This window comes from Ixodes scapularis, unplaced genomic scaffold (genome assembly GCF_016920785.2).
Source record: "Ixodes scapularis isolate PalLabHiFi unplaced genomic scaffold, ASM1692078v2 PGA_scaffold9__187_contigs__length_104089568, whole genome shotgun sequence".
Classification (NCBI taxonomy): Eukaryota; Metazoa; Arthropoda; class Arachnida; order Ixodida; family Ixodidae; genus Ixodes; species Ixodes scapularis.
This window is the reverse complement of record NW_024609884.1, coordinates 74,663,020-74,689,548: the sequence shown is the minus strand read 5'-3', so window position 1 is coordinate 74,689,548 and position 26,529 is coordinate 74,663,020. Positions and strand designations below refer to the sequence as shown.

The 26,529-nt window shown below is 48.1% G+C and overlaps 1 protein-coding gene across 4 annotated transcripts in view; it reads right to left on the bottom strand.

Annotated features, from left to right (window-relative positions):
• Positions 1-1,168: 1,168 nt before the first annotated feature.
• LOC8053393 (complexin) overlaps positions 1,169-26,529 on the bottom strand; it is a 1,077,036-nt gene continuing 1,051,675 nt past the window's right edge. For all 4 annotated transcript variants that reach the window (XM_042287376.1, XM_042287377.1, XM_040500741.2 and 1 more), the window contains 3 exons: positions 20,109-20,272; positions 4,198-4,333; positions 1,169-2,468 (listed from right to left, as the gene is read on the bottom strand). In XM_042287376.1, the coding sequence (XP_042143310.1) occupies positions 2,395-2,468; positions 4,198-4,333; positions 20,109-20,272 (374 nt within the window). In that variant the 3' untranslated portion in view covers positions 1,169-2,394. The remainder of the gene's footprint in view (positions 2,469-4,197; positions 4,334-20,108; positions 20,273-26,529) is intronic.

Sequence of the window (26,529 nt, the reverse complement as noted above, 5' to 3'; positions counted from 1 at the left end):
TACTGTGGAGGTGTGGAGGTGAGAAAGGAGGAAAAAAAAAAAAAAGTCCAGCTAACGCCTTTTTCTTGTTTGTTTATTGAGCAGGACAGCGAGAAGGAGAGGGGGTAGACATTTGTCAGAGAACGCGGTGGACAGAAGTCGTGCGATCGCTGGTGGAAGTTGCGAGATACACGGGGATGCATCCAGGGGATCCAGTCACGGTACACTCTTCTAAAGCTCTGCGCTTTTTTTTTCGTTTGAGATTTTTGTTTGTTATTTTGAAAATAGCTAGAGGCACTTGCACACGCACGAGGAAGTGTTGGTTGGTGTCATTCAAAAAAGAAAAGCAAAAAATAAATAAATAAAAAAAGAATTAGAAAAAAAAAAACACGCACATTAAGAAAAAAAATTTAAAACGATGCTGCATATCCCGTTAACTTTAGAAGCCGACCTGCAAACGACATTTGGAAGTGTTCGCTTTTGCGTAGTAATGTGGGCTACCTGTTTCGACGCTTACACGTTTATTTTTGCTGCGCTCGAATTTGAATGCCACGTTTCTTATTTTTTGTTGAGTCAATTATTATAGTTACGGGATGCGAGGGGGGTGAATGGAAAGAAGAAAGACGGCCGGATCGAGCCGTATGGCCGCGCGTTGCTGCAGCTTTTCAATTGCGGATCGAAATCTTTGCTGCGTGACTTGTAAGAGGCAACAAAAAAGTATGCGGTTTACGTAGCTTTACAAATGGTCTATTGGGACGGGCGCGGGAAATCAAGGGATTTATTGCTGCCGTACAGAGTCACAGAAAGAAATATTAAGCGATGCTATATGCGCCAAGAGTCGTGTCAACCGTCGCCCGAGGTCGGTGTCTGCTCTAAGTTAAGCTGAGGCAAGTAATATTTGCCCCCAAAAATGGGCACGGTATTTTTTTTTTTGTATTTTTTTTTTATTTATTATGTCGGAAAACGGGCGGGTGGGTGGGAAGGGTTGAAGGGCAGGGCTTGCGAATGCCTCGGGGTTGCATCACAGGAACGCCATTCAGTCAAGAAACGTTTTTTTTTCTTTTCACCCTAAAGAGTTGAAAGGAGACCACAGACATTTGCCAGCTAGGACGAAGAACAAGAAAAGAAAAGCTTGGTACAAATTTCAAGAAACAATCCTCCAGCTTTGACATCTTTTTTTTTTTTTTCTTTTCTTTTCGAATGAGATTTTTTGGTTTATGCTTTGACAAGGCCACCCGCGACTACCAGTTGTACGCGTATCGATTAGTAATCACCGTTTCACAATCGTTGCACGAGGTACCAAAATTTCCTCGATATTGATGGCTTATAAATATTTTTACTTTTTTTTTTTTGCAACTGCTAAACAAACTGCAAACAGTGCTCACAAACTTAGCTTGCCAAACAGTTTTCAATCGCACCAGCAAAGATGTTGGAAAGAAAACAAGAAACCAAATATGTACGGCACGAGAAACAGTTTGGTTTGGAGCAAATGTTCCATCAAAACAGTAACAAGCCCACTTCCTTGTTTTTTGTCCCAGAAAGCACACCCAGCCTGTTGCGAACCAACCAAGCGCGACCCTGAAAGCTTTCCCTGCCGTTTTGGTCTTGGCAGCCATTGTCCCTCCCAATTGAGCAACGGACTGGCAGCCAGCAATTTTGCCAGGGCGCCGCCAGTCGGGGCCGTTCCTGCGCGGGGGCCGACGGGAGGCGCACTCGAGTGTCGAGCCCCGAGCGGCGCCGCTACCCTGGCGTCGTTCAATCCAGCGAAACGACATGCGGTGGCCTTTCGCAGCCGACGCGGCAGGACCCCACAGCAAGACGGGTGCCCCGCAGAGGGGACACTTCGTGGCGCGCTCCGCTGCTTCTTGAGCGGCCGCACTTTTATTCCTCACGAAACAGCAGTGGGAGCAGCAACAACGGCCCCTGGTAGGACCAATCGTCGGGGGCTCTGGGGGCAGCGCGGGCATCCCGGCACCTCTGGCGGCACCGTGCTGAGCAATCCCTTCTTTCGCGACGGCGCCAGTGAGGTAAGCGCTTGGCGTTTTGCGGATGAGCGCTGTTTCGGCCGACGGGGACGAGTGTGTGAGGCCCCACGGCCCCCAGAGCCCCCGAAGCAGCGAGAACAGCGCCGAGGAAGAGACAAGTTCCGTCTTTGGACGCTCTCGCAAGTCGGCTACATGACTCGAAAAATAGAGTATACTAGAGCAATATGGGTCTGCGAGGCACGCTTAAACGGCAGTCAGTTCGCGGAAGTGTCGGTCTTGCAGAGTTTCGGCCGTGGGGCCGAGCAGCGGCCGGGGAGAGGCCCCGGAGAGCGTTTCGCGGCCCCAATGTCAGCTTTGCGTCGGGTCTTGTGGTTGTCGTCTTTCCTGCGGAGGCGGCGCAGCTCTACGCCGTGCTTGCATAGCTGGACCCTCACTGCAGGACGCACTTGCCTTCGATGCTCGATTTCAACTCGTTCACTTGGGTCTCGATGGTGTTCCTCAACCCTGCGCCAGAGCAAAAGCCGCACACAGGCACACCGCGGCACGCCCCCTGTTAGTCGCCGTGCGCTGTAGGGACGCTCACCGTCGCGAACGACGTCCAACACCACGTGTCGTCGAACCATGTCAAAGCGAATGGCGGAGGCCCTTCGAAAGGTGCGAGAACCAAGAAGAGTTCCACGAAGCAAGGCCAATTATCGGCACGATACCATGTAATATGCGCGAGCGTAGCGAGCAAGTAGCCGCTTTATTGTTGTCTGTAAAAATGCTCCAAGTTATCAGATTAATTTAGACAAACTGCCGATTAAACTACGATAATGGTCGATTATCCTTGCTGATGCGCGTCTCGAGGGACATGATATATCTGCGAGGGCAGCGAGCGCTCGCAGGCTATACCAGTGGCAGCGGCTTATTTGTCGAATTCGTTTCCAAAAAATGTGTGCAAAAGTAGACACATTCGCTGAGATACCATTCGATGAGACACTGGTTGGACGAAACGACCGCCTACGATGAAAGGGCACTCGCTATGATGACACGGACTGAGCAGTATTTGTGGACAAGCATGGTGTTCGGGGAAAGAGCATCGCAAGTGAGTGCCTGCCGGATGCAGGACCCGCCCGGAGGCAGGGGGCAGAGCGAGCTGCCCTTCAACTGCCAAACCAGAGCGCGTCCCGTGACTGCAACGTGACGTCCGAAAGGATCCATGTGTCAAGTGGCGCAGTAAACCTGCCAGGAGCCGTGCAAATAGCACGGTCTTCTTACTTTCACTCAATCGTTTCAGTACCACTGCAAACATGAGAGCGTCAGGCACCAGAAAGCGAGTGTCGTGAATTACGTTAAAAGCCGGATATTGCACGTCGCTCTCACTACAGTACAGCTACTTGGACTATCGCAGCTCACTCGGTTCCCTTCTGGGTTAATCTGGTCGCGCACTTTGAAAGGAGCAAACAATGCGTAAGGATAGAACTCTCCACATCCTGTTGATTGTTCACATTTGTTCACGTTTCACTGCTCTGCTTTCAACTATCCTTCGAGAGTATCGCAACTCTGGTGATCACTGAAACATTAATAAATACAATTTAGGGAGCGTCAAATAATTGAGAACCTTCGGCTTTCTAAAGGAGAATGAATTACGGGACAAACGCGAACACTCTCGGTGTTAGTGAACTGCATGTATGCGAGCTGGTTCTAGACTAGTACAGACATAGGAGTGCTTTTACTTTTACACTCAGAACAATTTAATGTCATCGCCTTTATCTAGAATGCAGATATCTGTCAATAATTTTGGAAATGAAAACTTATTTGTTTTCAATAACTATGCTGAGTTCAAAAGACAATCGCTTAATATGCTATTTTATTCTTAGTTATGTATATTAGTTGCTCGAATGGATTTCTGTTCTTCATATGAATTCATGGTTGTATATTTTGACATGTGGAATTTGTGAATAATTATTTTCTTAACTTTTACATGCCAGTGCCGCATTGCAGACTTCTGGTCGGTTATAGGCACAATAAAGAGACATGATGATGATGATGATGATGACGACATGACCCAAAACCGTGACTAATGCCAACCGTCGTTAACTGAGGCGACTCAAAGCCACTGGCGTATGCTTTAAACCGCCTCAAAGGCCATCTTTCGGTTCCTGTACATGAACCGAAAAGCGAGCGGCCCAGAGGGCAGAGACGAGGGCGGGCACGGGCAGGGGACTCGACTGCGGGGCGCGAGACTCACTTGTGAGGTCGTCCTGTTCTGCTGCCTCGTTTTCCGCGGCGATCTCTTCGGGTGTCTTTTTTCGCCGATTGAGACTGCCAGCGGCAAAATCATCCACTTCAGCAGGCTTCTCCTCCTCTTTCTTCTTAATACCGTACTGTACAGGAAGGGAGAGAAGGGGAGGGGCATACATTGAAGGCAACCACCTTACCCTGCACGCTTAGTGAGCTAACCACTGCCCAGGTCGCTTGCATACAAACGCATTGAATTGTCGCGCAAGCTAGGAGGCACTTTATCCTGTTCGGATATAATAAATTAGCTTTATTTTCTTGTACAATATGTGAAACTCTGGTGCGCACGTTACGATGCCTGACTGAGTGTGTTTGTAATTGAATCGGTGTTTCAATCGGATTATTTGAATATTTTAACATGTTTCGTCGGGGGCTAAAGGCTATTTCGAAATTAAACATTTTATTGTTAAATTGTTTCTGGATTAAAAAAAAGAATACAAGGACAAAAACTATTAACTCGTTAAAACGCAACATTTTGAAATATAAACAAATTTTATGGAGTTTGTGCTGTTGCGCCAGATTTGATCCGTAGCTTTATTGAAACGGGGGCAATATGCCTGTCTAAATGGCTACCGATCTAAGCCTGGTTGCCAGCACTTGTAAGAAACGCGGAGCATTAATTGTACGAAGGGGCTCTGATCCTCTCCGTTCCGGTACGCCTTCTTCACGGAGTTGCCGTTGTGGCGGAAACAGCGGAACGGCGATCGCATCTAGACCGGCGCTGCTTGACACCGTGCTACCACTGCCTTTGCCACGAGAGAATGGAGCAGCCGTCTTGAGATATACTTTGGGAGTAGCACTCATTTGAGCCACAAATCGTACAGGATACCATGACCAAGAAGAACCGATGGAAATCAGAAATTATGGCGTGCTTAAAATTAGGTGCAACGATTTTTGGACCTTGGCCAACAATTAATTCCAGGAATTGGAAAAGCATTTCTTTTTCCATAAGCTCATTAAAAAAAAAGAAAAAAAAAAGATACAAAAAGGTCGGTGTACCGTGTACTTACTGTACACCGTATTTCGAGTGAGGTGTGCCGTGATGTCACCGGCAGTACTCGGTTAGGTTCTATCTTCAAGGTCCCCAGTCCTCCCTCTGCCATCGTTGACCTTTCCATGTTCGATTCGGCTCCAATAGAACACCACAGCCGCTTACTTAGCATCCTCGAAAATCCCGGCGAGCGATTGAGACAAGAGACGCGGTTCATCACGGGAAAGATGGGGAGGGAAGCGGCGGCGAGGGAATGGTTTTGGCGACTTACGAAGGGGAGTTGTGTATTCCCAATGACGTGACATCGTAGTTCCAATGACCGTCACACACGGCTGCGGATCGGGAAAATAAAAAAAAAAGCGTTTTTCCCTTTGCGATTACGCAGCGGAATCGCAGGCCTTGTCTTCTAGCTGGTATTGTTTCAAGGCGTAGCGCCTCGATCCTCCGATGGTGAAGTCAGTGGCCTACACGCCCCCGAGCGAGTACACGATTCCCTCTCCCCCACTTTCCTAACTATTCATTGCCAACAACAGCAACAACAACCTTCGATGGCGTTCGAGGGAGTCGGCGCAACGCCATCCTCGCGATGTAAAAAAAAAAAAATAATAATAATAAAAAAAATGAAGTTAGCGTAGCGTTTCTTTGTTTTTGTGGCGCAAGAAATGATAACGCATTTAAAACAATGAGCGAACGCGAGTGTCGCTGTCGTCGCGGTGTCCCAGCTCCTGCTTGCCGAAACTTCTCTGGACCGTCACAATCGAGAGCGACCTGCAGCAGAACAGGCGTCTGTCACATGTATGATATACTGCAGCTATTGGGACGCTGCCAGGGTTGCGGCCGGCGGCAACGTGGCACTCCTATGACCTCATCAGGCGCAAATCGAGGGATGAGTTTTTAGGACGCCGTCAACATATCAGGTCGGGGACGGGCTCCAGGCGTCATAGTTCCAAGGAGCAGCGATGCAGACGCCGCAGCAACGCACAGAGTCCACAGCCTCCCTCCGCGGTCTGGGCCCTAGAAACTAATCAGAGTTCACCGATGTAGACGGGAGGGGGAGGGCGGACGACCGCTGTCCGACGAGTCCGTCTTGGTACGCGGGGCACGGCCTCGGGATCGTCCCACCAGCGCGATCGAAACACGGCGCGCTCCGCCGCCAATCGGACTGTCCCAACGGAGAGGACAGGGAAACGGGGAAAAAGAAGGGAGCCGAGCTGGCTGCAGCCAAGTTTTGCCAGAGAGCGACCCAGAGACGCAGTGAAGCGCTTCGACCGCTTTCACACCTCGGCCCAGCCGCCGCAGTCTGCGCACGTTGTGTACATACACCCCGCAGCTGGGACGGATCCCGTGTCGCGAAATAGCGGCGTCCTTGTGTGACTGGACTTGGGACTCTGACTTTATTGCTTCCAACGCGACACCCAACGAGCGGTGGAGAGCGCCGGCGGAGAAACAGCGCCACTTTGGGAGTGCACCGCGCACGTATCCACAGACTCCAAAGCATACAAATAGGCTTCCTGATTCTCGTTGCTCCTACGGCCGACACAACTGCGGTTAGTTCATGAGATGTGCTGCAGTCGTTCCCAGCTGAAACATGACAGTGCGGGGAAAACTATACGGCGGCGTTGGCTTTGTAATATCTGGCCGATTGTTCCGAGGGCTGATGTTACGATCTTGTAGGCAGCTCCGTGATCATGAGACGATGGCGAAGTAGATCGCGATGTTAAATACAGCATAACATTTGACAGTACTGTTAAAAATCGAGTAAAGGCGTACATGCATTTTTTGTTATTTTTGTCGTTTTTTAGTGAATAAATCACCGTAAACAAAAAAAAAATATATATATATTTTTTTTAATATCGGGTTTTAGAAAGCTCAAAGCGGACGCGCCTCAGAAATAAAACGCGAAGAAAAGCACAGCAACGCAGATGCATCGCCAAGGAAGCCGTGGAGCCGGCGTGGGCGCCGCACCTGCACAGCGGGGGAGCGTGAGGTCACCGCCGGACTGTAATGCCTTTCGCATTCCTACACGTAAGCAGTCTGAAGTGTCTTCGGCGCGTTCTTTCTTTTTTCCTTCGTTTTTCTGTTTGTGCGAGGCAGATGGAAAATGCGCACGAAAAACTCACAGAAAAACGCCGCACAAAAAACGCAAAAGCACTTGGTGCTTGACGTTTGCGCGTTTTTCAAGCTTTTACCAATTCGTGTTCGTAAGACGAGCAATGTCTTCAACCAGGAGAAGGAGCGACGGCTCGGCGACGTTATCGTGCGAATCAGCTTGGTGGTCGGGTGTGTCGTACGGAATAAATCCTAATTGCTTTGATCGGTGAACGATTTCTCTTTTGGAGCTAGACAGATTCGCCTGTACCGCGAACAACAGTTCTGAACTTCTGAACAATAAATAGCCCGTCGTCCGCCGCTATCGCTTAGTCCGCTTCGTCCAGCCGTTCAGCCCGCGACTCCCGCGATACGAAGCCATGTTGAGATTTACGCAGAGAATGCAGAGAGGGCTTCCAATTCTCTGTGCAACTCTTTCTTTTTTTCTTTTTTTTCTTTTTTTTATCAACGCATTGACAATTTTTTAGAAGCCACAAAATGGGTGTCATTTTTTTTCTCTTTTTAATATTGAGCGTGTGCCTTCGATGACCCACGACTTCGATTATAATCGGTGTGTGTGTCTAAACCATAGAGAACGGCACGTGACCACGGAGAAGAGAGTGAGTGCCACTCAAACAGGCCAGTTCTCCATCGGCGGATAAAGAAAAGGAATTTCGAGCCGCAAATCGTGTTCTGGAAGTTAAGCTCTCACGTGTCATGCACACACACACACACACACAAAAAAAAAAAGTAGGCGAGTATTGTAGGTGTTATGACACGAAAATTAAGCGGATAGATTATTCTTGAAACGGAATGACTATAGGCTACTTAGTATATACACCAAGTTACGCGATTTTTAGAGCTCTGGTAATTGCAATAATCACTTTACGATTTTTATCATTTTCATCTGGCGACCAGGCAACACTGCCCAAGTTAGTCACACTATGGTGTCCATAAACCACGTGATCATGAACGCTCTCTCATTCTATGCGCCTCCATGATCGCCCAAGCTCTCCTCGCCGCAGCACGGTCAAAACAGCTCACGCAACTCGGTAATCCGAACGCTATTCTCGCTCTCGACCCCGGCCCGTTGAACTTCCACCCTGCATGCGCTTGCGAGATATTCCCGGACGACGGTGACCACGGCCAGTTCGTCCGTAACTCGCCGTCGCTGGAGGTGATCGCCAGCGGGTCGCAGTCAAAATGAACAGCTTCTAGCATCTCTCGATAGCAATCGCTTTGATCGCTGCTGCGATCAATGTAGAACACTTCGACAAGGCGAGCGAGGCCGTAGACGTAATCGTCACTGACCGCATGCTCGAAACGCGGAAGGTAAACGAGGAAGCTGAAGCTCCGGACGCCAAGAGAGCCAAGTCGGTGGGTGCGTGCAAGGAGACGCCGCGCGGGAGGCTGGCTACAGCCTCCCGCTCCACCCGGATCCGCTCCCCCGAAAGAACCCGCATATAAATCGATTTCTCCACGAAACTATCGCACCATTTTCAAAACAAACTTGGCAGGATTATAGGAACACACAGTGGGTCCTAGCAGTATTGTTATCTCATATTTTATTTTTGGCGTGTCACGACCTCTTTAAGCTAAACAAAGTAGAGCAATGAGGTGAGCCTTGGAACACGTTTTCTGTAAGATGAAACACTGCGACAGCTGAGGTGTGATGTCGGAGCCGGTAAGGTGTCATTTCAAAGCAGACGGACTGAAGCAACGGTAAAGATGCGAGCGCGCACCATAAAGTCCGCACAGGCATTTTTTTGAACTAATGACGGTGTATTAAGTACAGAGCATTTCGTGAATCTTTTAAACAATTTTATTGGACACAATCTAGGACTGCCTCGTGGTAGTTGAAGAACGCTTCGAAAATCTCGCGCCCAAGTTTTGAAATTCAGGGAACGACGAAACTGCATGTGTATGCATGAACCGTTCCCTGTCGTTGGTGTGGCTGCATGAACGTCTTATGCAGTGTCATTGGACACAAACTAACACAGCCTTGTGGTTACCGAAGAACACTTCCGAAATCGCGCACTCAACTTTCAAGCGTGCGTCGTCCGGTTTCCACCTCATTTCACGCCCGTGGTTTTGCCGGCTTAACGCCATTTTATTGCCCGAGAACCTTTGTGGCCTAATTAGCCAAAACGCTTTGTTTTTATTGTTTCCATTGTCTGCAGTCTCATGTTAATGTTTCTACATGCCGCCATGGTGCCACGTTGTCACGTGACATTTACACCCTGAGGCATTACATGACTCAGGGTGTAATCTTACGTCATTAAGTGGCGTGGCGTCTCTGTGCAAGGTGCCTTTGACATGACAATGTCACGTCATGGTATCAGCTGACGCCAGGTAACAGGTGACGTGATGCGCGGCGGGACTTTAGAGTCGTGTCGAACGGCGTGACGTCGATTTGAACTCTTTTGATAGAGTGCCGAAAATGGCCCGCGTCGATGTGGAGCGCGGTTGACGGGGCGAAACCCGCGAATCGTCCTACTACCTGCTATCGCAGTAATGAAAGAAATTTTCGATAGGATCCAAGAATTGCTAGCTTCGCAGGCAGGTGACCTGCGCGGCGCGTTCCGTTCGATTCTCGCCTGGCGGGCCAACGCACTCGGATGTGACACCGCGGCTACGCTCACCCCTTGTCCTCTCGAGTGGTCGTCGGAAACGGCACTTAATAATGCAGGGACGCCACATGGAGCACGCACCATCGACGATGTTCGCAACTATACGTACGGCCGTTTTCCCTTCTGACCCCTTGTTTTTGTGACTCGGATCTTATTACGCCGCATGATAAGGCGGCATGATGAAAGCGGAAGCGAAACAACAACGCCGACATTAGAAGCAGCGAGGAAAAAAACACCATGTTTCCCTGTGACCCGAACACCGAGGCGGCCACGAAGCAGTGCTTCGGCGAAGCTCTCCCCGCTCGAACCTGCATGGAGCGCGGCGAGGCGCGAGAGCACGGCTCCCCGACAACTAGACGCACGTGGCCAGGGAACGGCCACTTGGAGTCTCTCGCGCGCATCGCCCGTCGGCGATGCTTTGTCCGCTTCGCTAACAATGGGGGGAGGACCTGCGTCACGTACTCGATGGAAGCGTACTGCAACGCCGTCCCGCGCTGCGTTCATACTGACACTCGGCCGGCAAGGACGGTGCGCGCGGCTGTTCGTACCAACGCGCGTGACGGATCCGCTGCGCGCGCACGTCTTCTCTTTCGGCGAACCGATGGGATATGTTTTCCGGCCGCATTCGGTCGCTTCCGAATGCTTTTCAGGGTCCCACGTTTTGGTGAATCTAGCTTTCGTTCCTAGAAAGTACGTATGGGTTATAACGAAGTCTACCAGACCTTACCCGTCCGAATGAAGGGCGCAATATAACCCTTTCGAAGGTCACGTGCCGATTATTCGAAGGCCAGAACCCCTGCACAATGGCGGAACAACCGACGTCGTGGCACATGCAAGTCAATCTATGAGATAGCGAACGTTGGAGCACGCCCAGCGCTAGCAGCCGACGAACCAATCAAACAGCGTGGAAAGTGCAACGTCACTGCGCTCATAAAATCTTTCCGCGGGTGTGTCTTTGGTTTCTAACCCAACAAAACACATAAAGTGTGCTGTGACGTTGCGGTTGTAGTCCGCCATTGTGCAGGGATTCCACAGCTGCCAAGAGAAGGCAGTCTTTCGAAAGGGGTCTATACAACCGTATACAACCATCGAAAGCGTTCGAATGCGGCTGGAAAAACGTCAAACTTGTACAGAACGGATCCGTCGCGGGCGTGTCGGCGTGGACAGCTCTTTGAGGCCCGTTCAAACAGTAGCGTTTGACTGCGCTTGACTGCTTCCCTGGAAGCTTGCGTCGAGATACGACTACGCGGCTAGGCGTTGCGTCGTCCGGTTTCCATGGTAGCTCGCAGCCATATCCTTGAGACGCAGTTAAACGCAATCAAACGCTGAAGTGTGAACGGGCCTTTAGGTGTTTCTTGTGACAATATTGAGAGGCGATATTTGGGATCAATGATGGGATCCTATATCTACCTTTTATCATTGGAGCTAGCGAAGCTGCGGCAAATCCGCCGAAAGTCGATGGTTCAGCGTGGCGCATGGGATATTAGAGAGCAATTTTAGGCTTCCGTGGTTCTTGTTGTCCCATGGCGGAGAGAATTATGAATGGCCCACGTATAAGCGTGCTGTAATTTCTGCGAGTCGATGATGGGTGTAAGGGCAAGAAAAGCCCTCTTTGAATTGGAAAATGGTGCGCTTTCGTGGCACATTTTATCCCTTTCAGTTTTCTACGATTCATTTTTTTTTTCTTGAAAATACAGGTACAAAATATTATAAAGAAATCACGTTACGGTTTAGACTCGCATTCAATTAGTTCCTCAATTTTTGTTTTCTGGTCGGGAAATCTGAGAAGGCGGTCGTTAGGACGGTTGAATTTATGCTTTACTCTGTTTGTCGTGCTTTCAATCTTTCTGCTATCTTTCGATCTGTTCATCTTTCAGTTTTCAGGGTAGGTTCAACGGGAGCATCGGCGGCTTCTTTTCTTTATAATAGGTGCGTGTCTCTCTTCTTGTTTATCGGTCCGCCCACCTGGGCAGAATGTCACAACTCAAAAAGTGAGATGAAATACGATCTCGAGATCCTCTTCGCGATATGTTCGCTAAAGGCTGTGAAACTCGGGGGAATCAGACAGAGGAAAGAGGGGGCTATCACGTTCGTGCAAAGCTCCAAGCAACGTTAAAAAAAAATATCCAAGATGCGTAGAAATGTTTACTAAAGCATATACTGACGAAGAAATAGTACACCTCCCACCAGAATTTTCGCAGGATCGCAAAGACTTTTGGTATCTATTTCTCCGCTTAAAATATAAAACACGCGCAAACAAGACACACGCTATTTTCTCTGGCCGATGTTGCAGGGGAGCGTAGGTAAAAAAGAAGAAAGTTTGTAGATGAAAATGCGGAGACTTTGCGAACGACACATGGAAGGAAGAGCAAGCCGAATAAATGTAAAATGCGAAAAAAAACAAAAAAAAACAAACTACGAAGTCCTACAGAAAGAGGCTTTTATGCGGTATAACTGCCACTCCAACCAAATCTGGCCTGCCGATGGTCCGAGTACCGTGATTTCCCTCGGCTTTTCAGTCTAAAACGGCGAGCCACTCCCGCGTGGCTTACGGACTCTATGTACACAGTCAATAACGCGAGCTATGTCTGCGCACACGTTAACTGCTCGGAGTTTTGTAAGGGACGATTCGCTATACAAAGCCAGGAGGGCGAGGAAAGAACGAAGATGGGCTGGCTCAAAACAACACAAAATGAGAAGGAAAAAGAAAAAAATCATTGCGAAGGGGAGTTTGTGGAGGTCCGCAGAGCGAAAACTCTCAGTAATAAGCTCTTCTGCGCCGCGGTCGGACTCTCGGAGCTCGTTACGGGTGCGCGGAAAAGGCCTCCCGACTCTCCCCAATCTTTTTAACGAGACGCCGCTCCCCAAACCAGCGGTCCGAATCCGCCAGAGTCTGCGAGGCAGTGCCGCCGTGGTCCGCATTCTTTGGCGCGCAGTCTCGGCGCCAGCGCTCCTGCCCCCGGTCGACCCCTGTGCCAGCAGAGCTTCGATGCCCGATAGGCGGCACGTTTCGTCCGCGCGTCGCTTCTGTATCCCCCCCGTCAAATTATTTAATGGTACGCCCTCCAACGTTAATACTCCATCTCACGAGAGAACAATGCGGAACGCGCAGACCGAGCGAAACAGGCGCTCACTTTTGGCGCACGCAAGTAATTAAATAAAAAAATAAAAAAAAAAAAAAACCGGAAACAAGTATACATGTCCGCATACATAAATAAAAGAACACCGGCCCAGAGCCGTCGTTTTAATAAGCGAGATTATGAAAGTTCTAAAAATCCAAAGTCGCGAGTTTGAGCCATCACAGCGAGGTATAGCGCAACTTCGGAGACGCATAATCTATATCTTTGCATTTATGATACAGCGGTGGGGATTAGATTTTTCACGGAGATCGTGTTGGAGGAGGGGGAGGACGCTCTTTGGTCGATCGAAGCGTCTTCCCGCAGAAAGAATGAATGAGAATCTGTAGCCGCGTTCTGGGTTCCGGCGGGGCAAGCGAAGCGTGCGACCAGTGTGCGCTGCTTCGGAACGCTGCGCACTTTCTCTCTCTTCTTTTTGTCTCGTTAAACGCCGTTTTTTGCCGTTTTTTTTTTTAATTTAATATGGGGGTTGGGAGGCGCAAAGGGTTAGGTGTTGCAGACGCAAAGGACGACGGGGCCAAACTCGAGCGAGAGGCTGCGGCGATAAGGGACGCAATGCGGCGGGCGGAGCGAGGCTACGGGGGGGCGCCTGGGTCGCTGCTGGGAAACAAATAACGTCAAAGAAACGACGCCGGGGAAGGGCACAAAAATCACGTTGCGACTTTGGAATGCAGAATCGATACCCGACTGCTATTCCTGGCTGGATACAGGGTTTGGCGACATCCTGCCACTCATATCGCCAGAAAAGGACAATCGGGGAGAAGCGAACCGAACGGGAAGGAAGGAGCGGGTGCACCGGGAGAAGCGAGACAGCTCGGGGAACCGAAAATGAAGGCCGGGAGAGCGCGGGGCTTCGCGGCGACATCCGCCAACCTGACACCAAACTCAAAAACTTGAAAAAAAAAAAAAAAAAAAAAGGGCATTGAGGAGCGCCTTATCGAGCTGAAGCGAAAAGCCAGGTAGGTAAGTTTCGCCCCGCGGGATTGATTTAGTTCTCGACTCGTGGGACTATCCCGTTCTATTTCACGCGGAGCACGGGGAAGGGAGTTGAAAGGCTGGCAGGACACGGTAACGATTATAAGAGAATCAGAGGACCTGTAAGCGGCCTAAACGGAAGATTTACAACGGCCATAGCCAAAAAAAAAGAAAAAAAAATGTTTGGCGGGGGGGGGGGGGGGGCAGCAAATGAAAGAGGGTAATGATCAATCAAACGTCACGCCAAGAATGTGCTATACATTTGTGCAACACAAAGTTTCCTTGCGACGGCCTTGGCCAGCCAACAGGAAGGAGCCAATTAACAACGTCACCCAATATATGTGCGGTTTTCGAAACTATATACGACAACTCTGCTTTCGACAGCAGGAAGCTTTCAGAATTTCTATTTCGCGTTTCGTCATGACAGAGTCGATATCTCCCCAGCGCACGCTTCGCACTATGAACCGTCAACGCCGTCAGGCTTCAACCGCCAAAGAAGGACCGGCTTCAATTTTTCACGAAGAAAAAGGTGAGCGCTCCCAACTGCCCTCAGCCTCACCGCTCATCGCCGCGCAAGATGTCCGCTTCCCTATCATCGCCATCTTCCCATTTTCTTGTAGCTGATAGTGATGATGCTTCTGGGACACCGCACAAAAGGTTTGGAGAAAAAAGAAACCAGCGCCACGTGAAATGAATTTTACTACTCGAAATTAACTTAGTCGCAGCGGAGCAGTCCCCAATTATTCCTCCTACGCAGTTGTCGGTTTTATAACGGCTATCGAACGGTCCCTCCAATGCCCGTGAAGAACAGTGAGAACAAAAACAGCTACATTTCTCATCGATTGAGTGCACCGGTCGAGCCGTTCTTTCGGGCGTTTCAATTAGGCCCACGGGCACACGTACCCTCTCGCCCGACGTGCAGAACCGAATTTCCCACCGACAGTTTTCTCCATCGACAACTCGTTGAGCAACAACTTCAATAAGCTTATTTGTTTGGTAGTCTCTCGGCTCATTAAGCGGAGATAGATGTTGTATTTGGAGATGTTGGTATTCCTAAAAGTGGCTACAACGTAACAAGAGACAGAGCGGAGAGGGAGAGGTCGGGTAGTTTACACCGAAAACCCCGCCGTCAATCAGCAGTTTCCTCGGGACTGAACGAAATCGGGAGACCTGGGGCGCTATGTCGGACACTCGGTAAAAAAGTCGGCAAGAACTCCGACCGCCGCGATTGGCCGGCGCCGCGCTTGACCTGGGCGCTGGCTAGTCGCGGTGGTCAAAGATTTCTCCGACTTCCTCGCTGAGTGTCCAACATGGAGCTCCTTTTTGTTTTAAACACCCGAGACTGGGTGGGACAAAGCTTGAAAGAACCGAAAATAGAAGAGGAGGGGAAAGAAGTCAGCCAGACGACGTCTTAACCCAGTCCCGGGTGTTTTCAACAAAATGGTAAACAGCTCACCTGCGCCTTCACTGTGTTCTCGTTAATAGAGCTCCTGGCAGGCGGGAGAGACGGAAGGAGGCAAGGAACAACGCGAAGGCGTGGGGCTCAATAGAAATCCCAACTAATCATTCTCCTTGAGCAGCAAATGAATAGAAAAATAACTTAGCAATTTAATTCTAACTCGTCGGCGATATTAGGCACGCCCGTTTTACGGCCATCCAACCAATACTAAAGAAACAAACGGACGTGCCGACCATTAACTATTGACACCTTCCTTCTTACGAGGTCCCATATGAAGGAGTCAATAATGTCTAATTGGAACGTGTTATATACTATTCAAGCTAGTACAGTGTCCAGAGGAAAAGGATTGCCTGACAAAATGTCATTAATTCCTGCCCACACCAGTGCACATACTCAGCGAGGGGACGTCCAAAATCCACAAATTTTCAACAAGTGTCTGCTTCCCTGCCATTTTGGCGTTACTGCGCCATGACAGGCCCGCACTGAAGGTTAATGTAAATGACTGGTGAAAGACATGATATAGGGGAAAGGGGGGGGGGGGGGGCGAAAGACGAGTCATTACCGTTGTCCTTTTCCGCCGACAAACAAAACGAAGACAACGCAGCTCTTACTTTACTGCTGAGGCACGGAACGAGCTCACTAACCCCTTTCGCTCTTTTTCGCATAAGGATGCGCCAGCGTGGAAAGCCTGAAGCTCTATAGCAGCTCAGTGTTTACAACGTCGGCTTATACTACTGATGAGGCAATTGAGCAATAGAAGTGTTCAAGGGGTGATGCACCCTAACACCACCGTAGTGTATGTGGTGCGCGAACATCGCCAAATAAATAGAAAGACTAGCGCAGCCTCGAAGTGGGCCAGCGCTAGCCTGGTAGAACATGATAGACTCAAGCCCCGAGACTAGGGAGAACGAGGGACGACACGACACACAAGTCTCAAACTATATTCCGCGCCGTCCCTCGTTTTCCCTCGGGCTTTTTGGACTATCTCGTTTGACCCTCACCAGCTCGTTTGCGCCCTTCCTGTTCATTAGCCTTGCAGGTGACAAGAGTGAGTTCGTGTACATAATCATGAACTCCCTTTTATCACAACGCGGTGGGAGCTACGCTCTCGCCAGACCAATGGACCGCATCTCTTTCATCGTCTGACCCCGCTCTGACCCCGTGACGAAAGAGAGACGTACGACTGGGTGCACCGCTTACACCACGCTACCAGCTTAGGGGTGAACGGAGGAGAAGGAGAAAAAAGTAGCAGAAGCTCTTCTCTCACCACCGGCCCTATACGAACCTTGTATCAATATTTGTAATTTATGAAAATGTATAAGCATCCCCTCCTCGCAATCGGGACTCTTAGGCGCTGCGAGGTAACCTGAAGAAATAAATAAATCCTTCCATACTACGTTCACATCTAAGCAAGTGCTCGTTGAACCAGTCAGACATCAGTCTTTTGCCACGTGACCACGCTCCCGCCCTTACCAAAAATATTTCAGGCAGTCTATAATACCCGATCCGCATTTTAACGACTCTTTCAACTCCCTATCCACTCACGTCGCATCGACAATTTTCAATAGAGTTTCTATAGAATTTCTTTCAACCAAAGTCTATGGAATATAGACGATAGAAATGCCATAGAATGTCTATCACCACGTGTCAATAGCCTTTCTGCCACCATATTTCTATATAATTTCTATAGACTAGACCCGATAGTATAGAATAAGATGCAGTGCGGAGACGCGACATCACACCCAGTTGGAGCCTCCTTGCAGGGGCTGCTTCTTTCGAGTGTGTCAAGTAATTATCCTTCCTTGGAATGCTTTATAGCTAGAGATGTAATTAACCATCCCTTATACACCAGATTTCGTATAAATTATGTGCGAAGAAAATCCCCATACTTGTCATCTCTTTATCTTCTGGGCGGGTCCTCGTTCAAGTGATTGTCTTTGAAGTGCAGGGTATAAATAGCGGTGGAGCAGACAACACTACTGAATTACTAGTGTTTTCAGTGCTCCGTGGTGTGCGTATTTGTGATGTCTGCGTATGTGCACACGGCGAGAGGCGAGTGCATGTTTCCATGAATGTAGCGTGACAAACCTAAAATCAGTGTTGTAGGCGTTACTGAGAAAAAGTAACGAAATATGTTACTCGTTACTTGCAAATAAAAGGAACGCGCTGCCGACCTATGTGACATCAAAGTAAGAGGAACGCTTTACAGTTACCGATAAAACGTAATGGACGTTACTTTTGCGTTACACTGTTGATTATGAATTAGCTCGTTTTACTGTTTTGACGGTACAGGTATGCATAATCACCATTTTTCAAGAAACATTATGTTCATGCAGAAACTGAATATAATTAATTTATCTTTTTTAAGGTTTCTCGTAAATACTCACAAGAAAAAAAATTATTAATGGGCGCCTGAAAACACGAAAAAAATTTAGGTGTAATATTTTTTGTCTTAGGAAGAAGATGTAACGAGTAACGTAACTAAGTTACTCGTTATTTAAAATAAGTAACGTAAGTACGTCACTCGTTACTGTATTTAAAAAAAAGTATCGTTACGTCACAAAAAGTAACGCGTTTGCCCCAACACTGCCTAAAATTAATATTCCGAATTTTTCGCGAAAAACTAATTTGTTGCTAAAAGGGGATAGAAACGTTGCTAAAATCTGTTTTCTATAAAATTTCCATACAATTTTTATACAATGTCTATCCAATCTCTATAGACTATGTTCTATGGAAAGTTGACCGAAAAAAACAAGGGCCCAAAAAGCTATAGACAGTGGATAGAGAAGTGGATACGTTTTCTTTAGAATATCTATAGCCCCTATACACTATTTTCTATCAAAATTTTGGAGAAAGTGGATAAATATTTTTGCAAGAGCGCGCATAATCAAGCGCAGAAAGGGCGGGTCAGGTGATGACAGGGAGGCGGTTGATTGGTCCGGCGAAAGCGTAGCTTCCACCGCACTGTCAGCTTAGAGCTGAGCGGAGTACGGGTGACACGGGCGTGGAAAGGACAAGAAAACGAAAAAGAAGAAAAGTAGAAAAAAAAAAAAAAGGGGGGGGGGGGGGTGTACATGATGCTTGGTGAACAATGTAGCGACACTTACATACTCTCCTCGCTTTTTGGGTTTCTCTCTTTTGAGCCGCATTTCGACGAGTGTGCCACCTAGAAGGCTCCTAGGAGCCGGCACGTTGTCGTTATATTCTTGGATAGAGGAGTATGACGGCCCTTCTAAACATAAAGCATCAGTAGTCGAACAGAGCTACATAAAAATTGCTCTTAAAAAAAAAAGAAGAAAAAAAGATTAATTCGTTTTCTTTTTGTGTTTTCTTTTCTTTAAGAATGTTTTAATAATCATTCAGGAAAAGAAGCTACTATTAGAAAATTAGACAAAACACCCTGCCCTTTCAAATGAACTACGTTCCACATTTTCGCGGATTGATTGATTGAATCCAAAACTTTCAATCAAGCACTCCATCAATCCATCTTCGTTATTTCCTAGCGTATATTTCGTCTAGGGACTGGCGGCCATTGAGCAACAGTTGGTCGCCCACCTGGGTAGTTCTTGCGAAGGGTCGTTTCTAAAATTGCGTGGGCACTTGCGAGCTAAACACACTATGTAGCAGGCGCCGAGCAATTAAAAGCGACAGAGGAACAACGTTGTCAGAATAAATGTGTACGACCGCCGTTCCTATGCCCCTGCGAGAATCCTGCGGGACAGCTGGTAGAGTAGTTGGTGCTCGCTCCGAAGTGCGCAGTGCTGCGTTTGGTTCACCCGCCGGATAAAGTATGCCTGCCGTTTGCTAACGGTACACGCAAAATACAGCAACTTTTTTTTTTTTTCAGTGATCCCAAATATGTAAAAAGAAACTGACAACTGTGAATAACAAACTTCGGCGAAGCCAGTAAAACTTTTGAATTTATTCACTACAATTTAGTGGGAGATAGATATGTAAAAAGGGGGCTATGGTGCACCAAGGAACTTTAAGAAGCACGACAGGTTCTCCTGGAATCCTCTTCTGCTACATAAAATAAATGCAGCACCTCCGTTAAGCTTTAATGGTCCGTAATCTCGGCACTAACCTTATTAGCCTATACCATTTTCTTCTCCTCGACACGAACGGAGTCCTCCATCATCTCCTCTGGTCCACAAAGGGTCCGCGAAACATCAATGGTTGAGAACCACTGCACTAGCAGAACCAACCCGCCTTGTACCTAAGCTTTCTCACCAAGCGTACGAGAGCGAACTTATCACTCAAAGATTCCATAGAGTTCTAACGGTAAGCGCCACGTGACTGGATGGTCTCTACACCGGGGACAGAAGGGGCAAAACTATAGTCAGTCTAGAACCTGACCAGAAAAACGATCAGTACAACAGACCCGATAACAACTGTCATCAAAATATAAGTTAAAAAAAAAAAAGTTATTTTGGACAGGGAACTTTCGCGACGGTTCCTAACTCCTGGTGAATGGACCCCCTGGGCTTGGAGGCCCCACCCATAACGCGGCGTTCCCCAGATTTCCCTAGGTACCACGTGCCCCAACCCGGTGTGGCCAACCCGAGTGGCCAGCAGTCTCACCTTGTCTCGAATCTGCTGCCTCATCTTTTCTCGTTCCTCCTCCATCCGCCGGTGCTTCTCCTTCCGTCTTTCCTCGGCTTCCCGTAGCGCCTCGAGCCGCTCCTGCTCCGCTTCTGCCTCGGCTTCTTTGTCCTCCGAGGTCTCCCCGTCCCCTCCGATCTGGCCTGCACGGGCAAGAAAAAGCGCTCGTCAGAGGCGCGAGTCGGGTTTCCCCGCCAATGCAAACGGGGCCTGACTTGTCGACTGGTGGAGCCCCACGCCGCCGATACCGGCTCCTCTTGGAACGCGAGCCCGTCTGACGCCAGGTGTTCGTAGCGCAGGCTCCTACTTTTCGATCTCGCGCCCGGGAGCCCCCAGTCCTGGAGGGGCGCTCGCCACAGCACTCGAGGAGAGCGCGCGTCGCGGCCAGCCAGCGCCGCGCCCGGCAGGATAGCGCTCCCGACGTTGGCGCTACGCTTGGCGCTGCCCGCGACTCGCTGTTGCGTCCCACGCTGACCCGGAGTTCGCTTGGATTGGACGCGCCCGGAGCTCCGAGGAGCCTCGCGAGAAGTACACTCGCGCGCCTCATCGCTTCTGCTCCGCGTTCCCTTCTTTCTCCTATTTCTGATGGGGAAATACTATTCCCTAAATATCCCTAGTCGCCGGTGGCAAAAAGATTGTTTTGCTTTTTCTATTATAGGGGAATTATACTATTCGCTCCGCGAGCTACATGCGGGCAGTTTGGCAACACGCTCAACAATTCTTTGCTGTCGAACGGAATAGAGACGTCCGCATGCATAGCTGCGCGCTCGCACGGTTAAACCTTTCCGAACAAAGCCCAGCGTGGGCCCTGGCAGACATTTAGAAGCTTCGGCTGAGTTTTGGGGTTTCAACAGCGATCAATAGTACACTCACCACGAAAAAGTGCCGCCGGTAGAATACATGAACAGCGTTAGACGAGTTTTAAGCACGGCTATTTAGGCGTGTTTTCTTTCCCTCGTAAAGCTGATTTCGAAAGTGTTTTATCCACTTCCTACGAGATGCTGTCAGTATTTCTTTTTTCTCTTAATTTTGGAGAAGGGGAGGGGAGCCCTTCGGCGGTTTGTCCGGACGAATCGGCACGTCGCTCGCTTACTCAACTCCAATCCGCACATGAATTGAATCTCGAACTTCCTTTGCTGAACTCTCGCTGAGCAGATTTCAGTCGAGCGAAAAATGTGCGGAACCCGAAAGAATAACAACGCTGACAATGAAAAAAAGAAAACCACAAAGAGACATCCGCTTTAACTAAATCTGCGTGTCTAAACCCTATTAAACCTGCTTTGAACCTCCAGCCTTTTCCCACATCTCGAGCTGCTCCGAACATTGCTTAATTTTAAAATGCCGCGATATTTATAAATTCTGCACGCTCGTATAATTATGTACAAGAATTGCTCAATAAAATATTTATTATTATTATTAGTAGTAGTATAAGTAACCAGAAAGTTGAAATAAAGCCTTTGACGAGCGTATCCTAGAAAAGAGGGACGAGTTAAGATATTTAGGGGACCTGGACTAAAGCTATTTACGAGGGCCCTAATGCTGATGATAATGATGATGGTGATGATGACAATGAGAATGACGGTCATGGTGATAGTATATTCATTTTTCACTCCGACGAATTCAGATGCTATAAACTTTTGATTATGCTATAAACTATTTTCTGTACCCTATTTAATTTTTTTTTGTTAATAATCTCGTTAATACAGAAATGAATCCAAGTGTTGCGTGTTGGGAGTGAAGTCCTCAAATAATTTATCCCTCTCGAACTTCTCTCTTGAGACGGTTAGGGCGAGAGCTGAACAACTTTACTTGGAAATATTAATTCCAGCCTCGAGGTAAATATTAGGGACCAGGAGCCCATTGACTGCTTTAACCACACCTACAAGTCAAATTTTGTACCATCGTCTAAAGAAGCTCATCACATATAAAAATATTTGAAGTAGGATAGGTGAATCCGTGTTTTACATGTCGAGTATCCGATTTCCCCGACTCGGACTAAATTCAACGGTAATCTCAAACATACCCGCGAAACTCCTCATCTTGGGGGGCGGGGGGGCTTTTTTTTTGCTGCTTCCAAACCAGCAATTTGCCATTTTGTCTAATCCACTAAATGCTTTAACATAACGGAAAATACCCCGTATTTTCAAAATACTGAGAAAAACAGCCACGCAACAATAGATTTTCGGTGCTTGACTCTGTCCTAATGGACTTACACTTTTTTATGCTCCTTCCTTCAAAAACTAAATGTTTATGTCGCAAACAGCCTCATTAAACTGTTTGAGAACTCTGGCAAAGTAAACCTAACACACAAATCATTTTCAACGGGTGTATGTGTCTTCCCAGCCTCTCTGAATTAGTTACATATTTAGAGCTTTCATCTAAACCAATTGAGGGGATGCTTTTGTAGCTCCCGTCTTTCTGAAGAGAGCGAATGCTCCTGTAGGAAAATGGTTATGAATAGCATAGAATCCACAAAATAAGCAAAAAAAGACTTAAAAAATTTTTTTAAGCAAAAAAAAAAAAAAAAAAAAAAAAATGCACTCAAAGCTACAAGCGCGAGCGCTCGTGCGGAAGAACGCTTCAAAGCAGCGACCTCGAGCTCTCGTGCTTGTCGTATTGCCTGCCGTCTCAGCTTAGCAGACTTGTACACGTTACTGAAAAAAAAAAAAAAGTAGCCGATTACAATTACAATTACTTCACTGTAAAAAGTAACCAATTACAATTACAGCCTCAAAAAAGTAATAGAAAAATTACTCTAAAGTAATCGATTACTTCCCACGTTACTTTTATTCAACTTTTTTTTTTTTTATGGTAGCATAATCCTTGAAATTTCGCGCTCAGTTGTTCCGAAAAAAAAAAAATGCCTTGGCCGTTTCTGTTCAGAGCTGAGTGAGTGACGCCAACACACCCACTCCCTCTCGTGAAAAAACAAAATAAAAAGAGCGATGTTTAAATGCAATACTCACAAGAGGCTGGATAAAGTCTTTTTTCATACCCAGAGGTAGTCTCCGGTGTGCCAAAAACAAAAACAAAAAAGAAAAAAAAAAGAAAGTGTACCCAGGAAGCGAGCTTACTGAAGTGGCCTACTAATTTCTCGAGGTCCCGTGCTTAATGGTTTAGAAAAAAAAAAAAAATTGACGTTGCTTAGAGCTGAGTTACTCCAGCACATCTAACCCCCCCCCCCCCCCCCCCCCCCCACCAAAAAAAAAAAAATTGAGGAAAATTGCGGTAATTTTGTAATCGATTAGAGTAAAACAGTAATCCAATTACAAGGATCGTTACTCCTTAAAGTAAGTAATTGAAGCGTTACAAAATTGCAATAAAATGTAATCGATTACAAGTAATCCATTACTTGTAACGCGTTACGTACAAGTCTGGCTTAATGGTACGTATACACCCGAGAAGAAATCCGCTGCCGCAGGAGCTGACTCGCTCCGGGTGACGGTGGCTATGAACGTTGTTGTGTTTACATGTATTTCCCTCGAGCGGCGGCGGCGGCGCCGGCTGCGGCAGCTGTTCTCGTAATATCCCGTCAAATATGACGAGAAGGCACGAGAGTTCCCACCTCGGCTGTCTCTGCCGGGCGTTGCTGCTCTCCAGTCTCGCTGTTTTTGGCTCGACAAGTAGGCGTGAGCTACACGTGGACGCTGCATCCCAAACGGAAAGGACAGCGCGAAGCTGATGGATGATTACGTAGACGAAGAAAACGCCATTGCGAAAAACAAACAGGAAGAACGCGAACTCGTGACGTAGGCAGCGTCGCGCTGTGCAAGAATGTCACTTCCGGTCCGCGAAACGCCTCGTTCGGCGGCTCGCCGCCGCTTTTTTCCGTCCAGCGTTTCACCCCAGCGGCAGGAGCTGGGCGGATTCGCTAGCGGATCCGCATGGCGGCGGCCAGACGCCCCGCTTGCAGTAGTCTTATGATACGTAAGACTAGGGTGGCTACATGTTTCCGCCGCTCCGAGCGGAAACATGTAGGCACCTTACGTAAGACTTTTGCTAGCGGGGTGTCTGGCCGCCGCCATGTCTTCGCTCGTGCCGGCAAGCCCGTGCAATAGCAAACTTGTCAAAGCTACGTTCACGTGCACGCTGCACGTGCTTGCACGTGTGGTGGCGCACGCTCCGACATACGGCGGCTCCCGAGAGAACATTTTTCCGCTCGACTCGATCGTCTCCTGAGGGCATCGGATTACGATACCCGATTCAGGTGCCGCGTCGTCGGCGAAACATTGCCCCACGCTTGCATCAGTTTCGTGCAATATCCCGATTGCATAACATTGGATAATAACCTCATGGCTCACCATTGCACCGCGGATACTGCTCTATTTTCTGGTTGTCCTGTTGCCTCACGATTTTACGAGTTCACGCCACGCACGAAGGTATATGAGAATACGACGCAAGATCACCAGGGAGACTTCACAACAGAGCGGCACTAGACTAGGAAGACTGCTCGTCGCCTTCGGAACTATAGTAACTAAATAAAAAGTTAGTACTTTTACTAACCGTTCCAGACCCTTTTGATAAGTCTGGATCAACCCAAGACGCTGAACATGCATGGGGCACCAGTCGGATTTCCATGCTTGCAGTTGTCAATAGTATTGAAAATATTCCAAAGCACTGGGTTTTCAGAGCAAAAAACAAAACAAATAAAGTAGTCGGTCTAAAAATACATACTTCACAATTATATGTAGTTAATAACTAAGAGAACAAACAAGAGACATGACGTCATGGGCAAAGCGTTGCCCAAATATATTTTGTTTATCTAATATTTGTCATGTGACCAAAAACAAAATATTTCCTTAAAAAAAAAAACAAAAAAAAAACGTGTATGTCGGGTTTTATTTTTTTTTCTTTGTAAGAGACAATATGTTCCATTCATTGTATGCAAAGAAGTCTCAACAGTTTTTTTTTTATCTGTTCTGTGATCAAAATAGTGATGCAAGCAATGCCTGCATAAAGTCACGCCGACTTTAAAGGATGAATAGGCGTAATTGGCTAACTATTTAAAGGTCTTCCATGCTTCGTTTCAGTTTAAGTTCAGACGCGGACGAGCTGATGGGACAAATCACAAAGGGGCAAAAGGGCACCATCATGGTGTTCCTGTTTCTGTACGTGCTCTATCATTGCTGAAGAAATCATGAACAGAGAAGGGTATCTTGAGTCTTTGACGCTGTTTGATTTGTTCCATTACCTCATAGCGTCGGCTGCGTCGGGATCTAAGCTGAAATGATGTATAGCCCTCCTTCGAGCGCGCCACGCGGATGACAGTTTCTCCAAGAACCCTAGTATATTTAGACAAAAAATATTTTTTGGTTGATTTTTTTTTTACCATTTTTCGGTAGCAATTAAGTCAACCAAGCTGGCGTCAACAGTTCTTTTTTTTTTCTTTTTTTTAAGGCGTTATGAATATTTTATTTGTCGTTATTGGTCAGCGTCTCCTCCGTCCTCTGCTTCCTTCCAGGGTCCGTGCTCTTCATTTATTTTAAGCGTAGCGTGCGCAATTCGCCCCTCCCCCCAATTGTTACGCCAGCTTCCGACGCCTGCAGGGGGACGCGTCCCCGCAGCAGCGCGTTTGGTCGCTCTTGTTGGGGAGCTCGAGGGCCACAAGCACCGCCAGCGTCGGCGCCCTCGAATGTTGGGCGCCCCCGACGCACTCTCTCATCTGTTACACACCCTGCCGTCCGTGCCCCTGCCCTTCCTCGATCAAGTGCCGACGCAACACGCGACTCACGCCGTGCCGGCAGTAGTATTGCGTGCCGGAGACCGTTGTATTTGTGCCGTGTTTTTATCATCCGAGACTCGATTAACGATGGACGTCTCCCGACGCTCGAATGCTCTTAAACGCGAGAGCGGTTCGTGCCCCGCTTTTAGCGAGACCCGAAACCCGTCTAGGTGCCCCGGTGTTCCCTGGGCTCACCTTCAGCTGGCGAGACCCCTGAGCTGCCTCGTTTACGGGGCTTCTTTTAAAATATTAAATGCCCCGTATTAACTCCCGACGCTGTGGACAGATGGTGCTCGCGCGGTGGCCATACCCCTTGGTCATGCCGGAATAAAGGAATTATAAGGGCCAGAGGTCGCAGCGCAGTCGGCAGGCCGCCAACTCAGTCTCAGGAGAGCTGGTGTTTGGAGCGGAACACCCCTGTATTCTTCGCCATTGTCGTAGCCATATGGTACGTCCGTGTCCGTAAATACCGCTTGGAATTAATCATTGACGTTTATAGCCTACGAAACACGAGTTAATGTTTCCCTCCTCGCAGCACTTTATTATTGTGCTCATGTTATGGTCATTGATTGTTTTTATATTTATATATTTCGATGTGTGCCCACTTCGTTGTGTGATACTTCCTGCGGTTCGAGAAAAATAAATATTGGTGACGATGATTATCAGCTGCTTCATGGG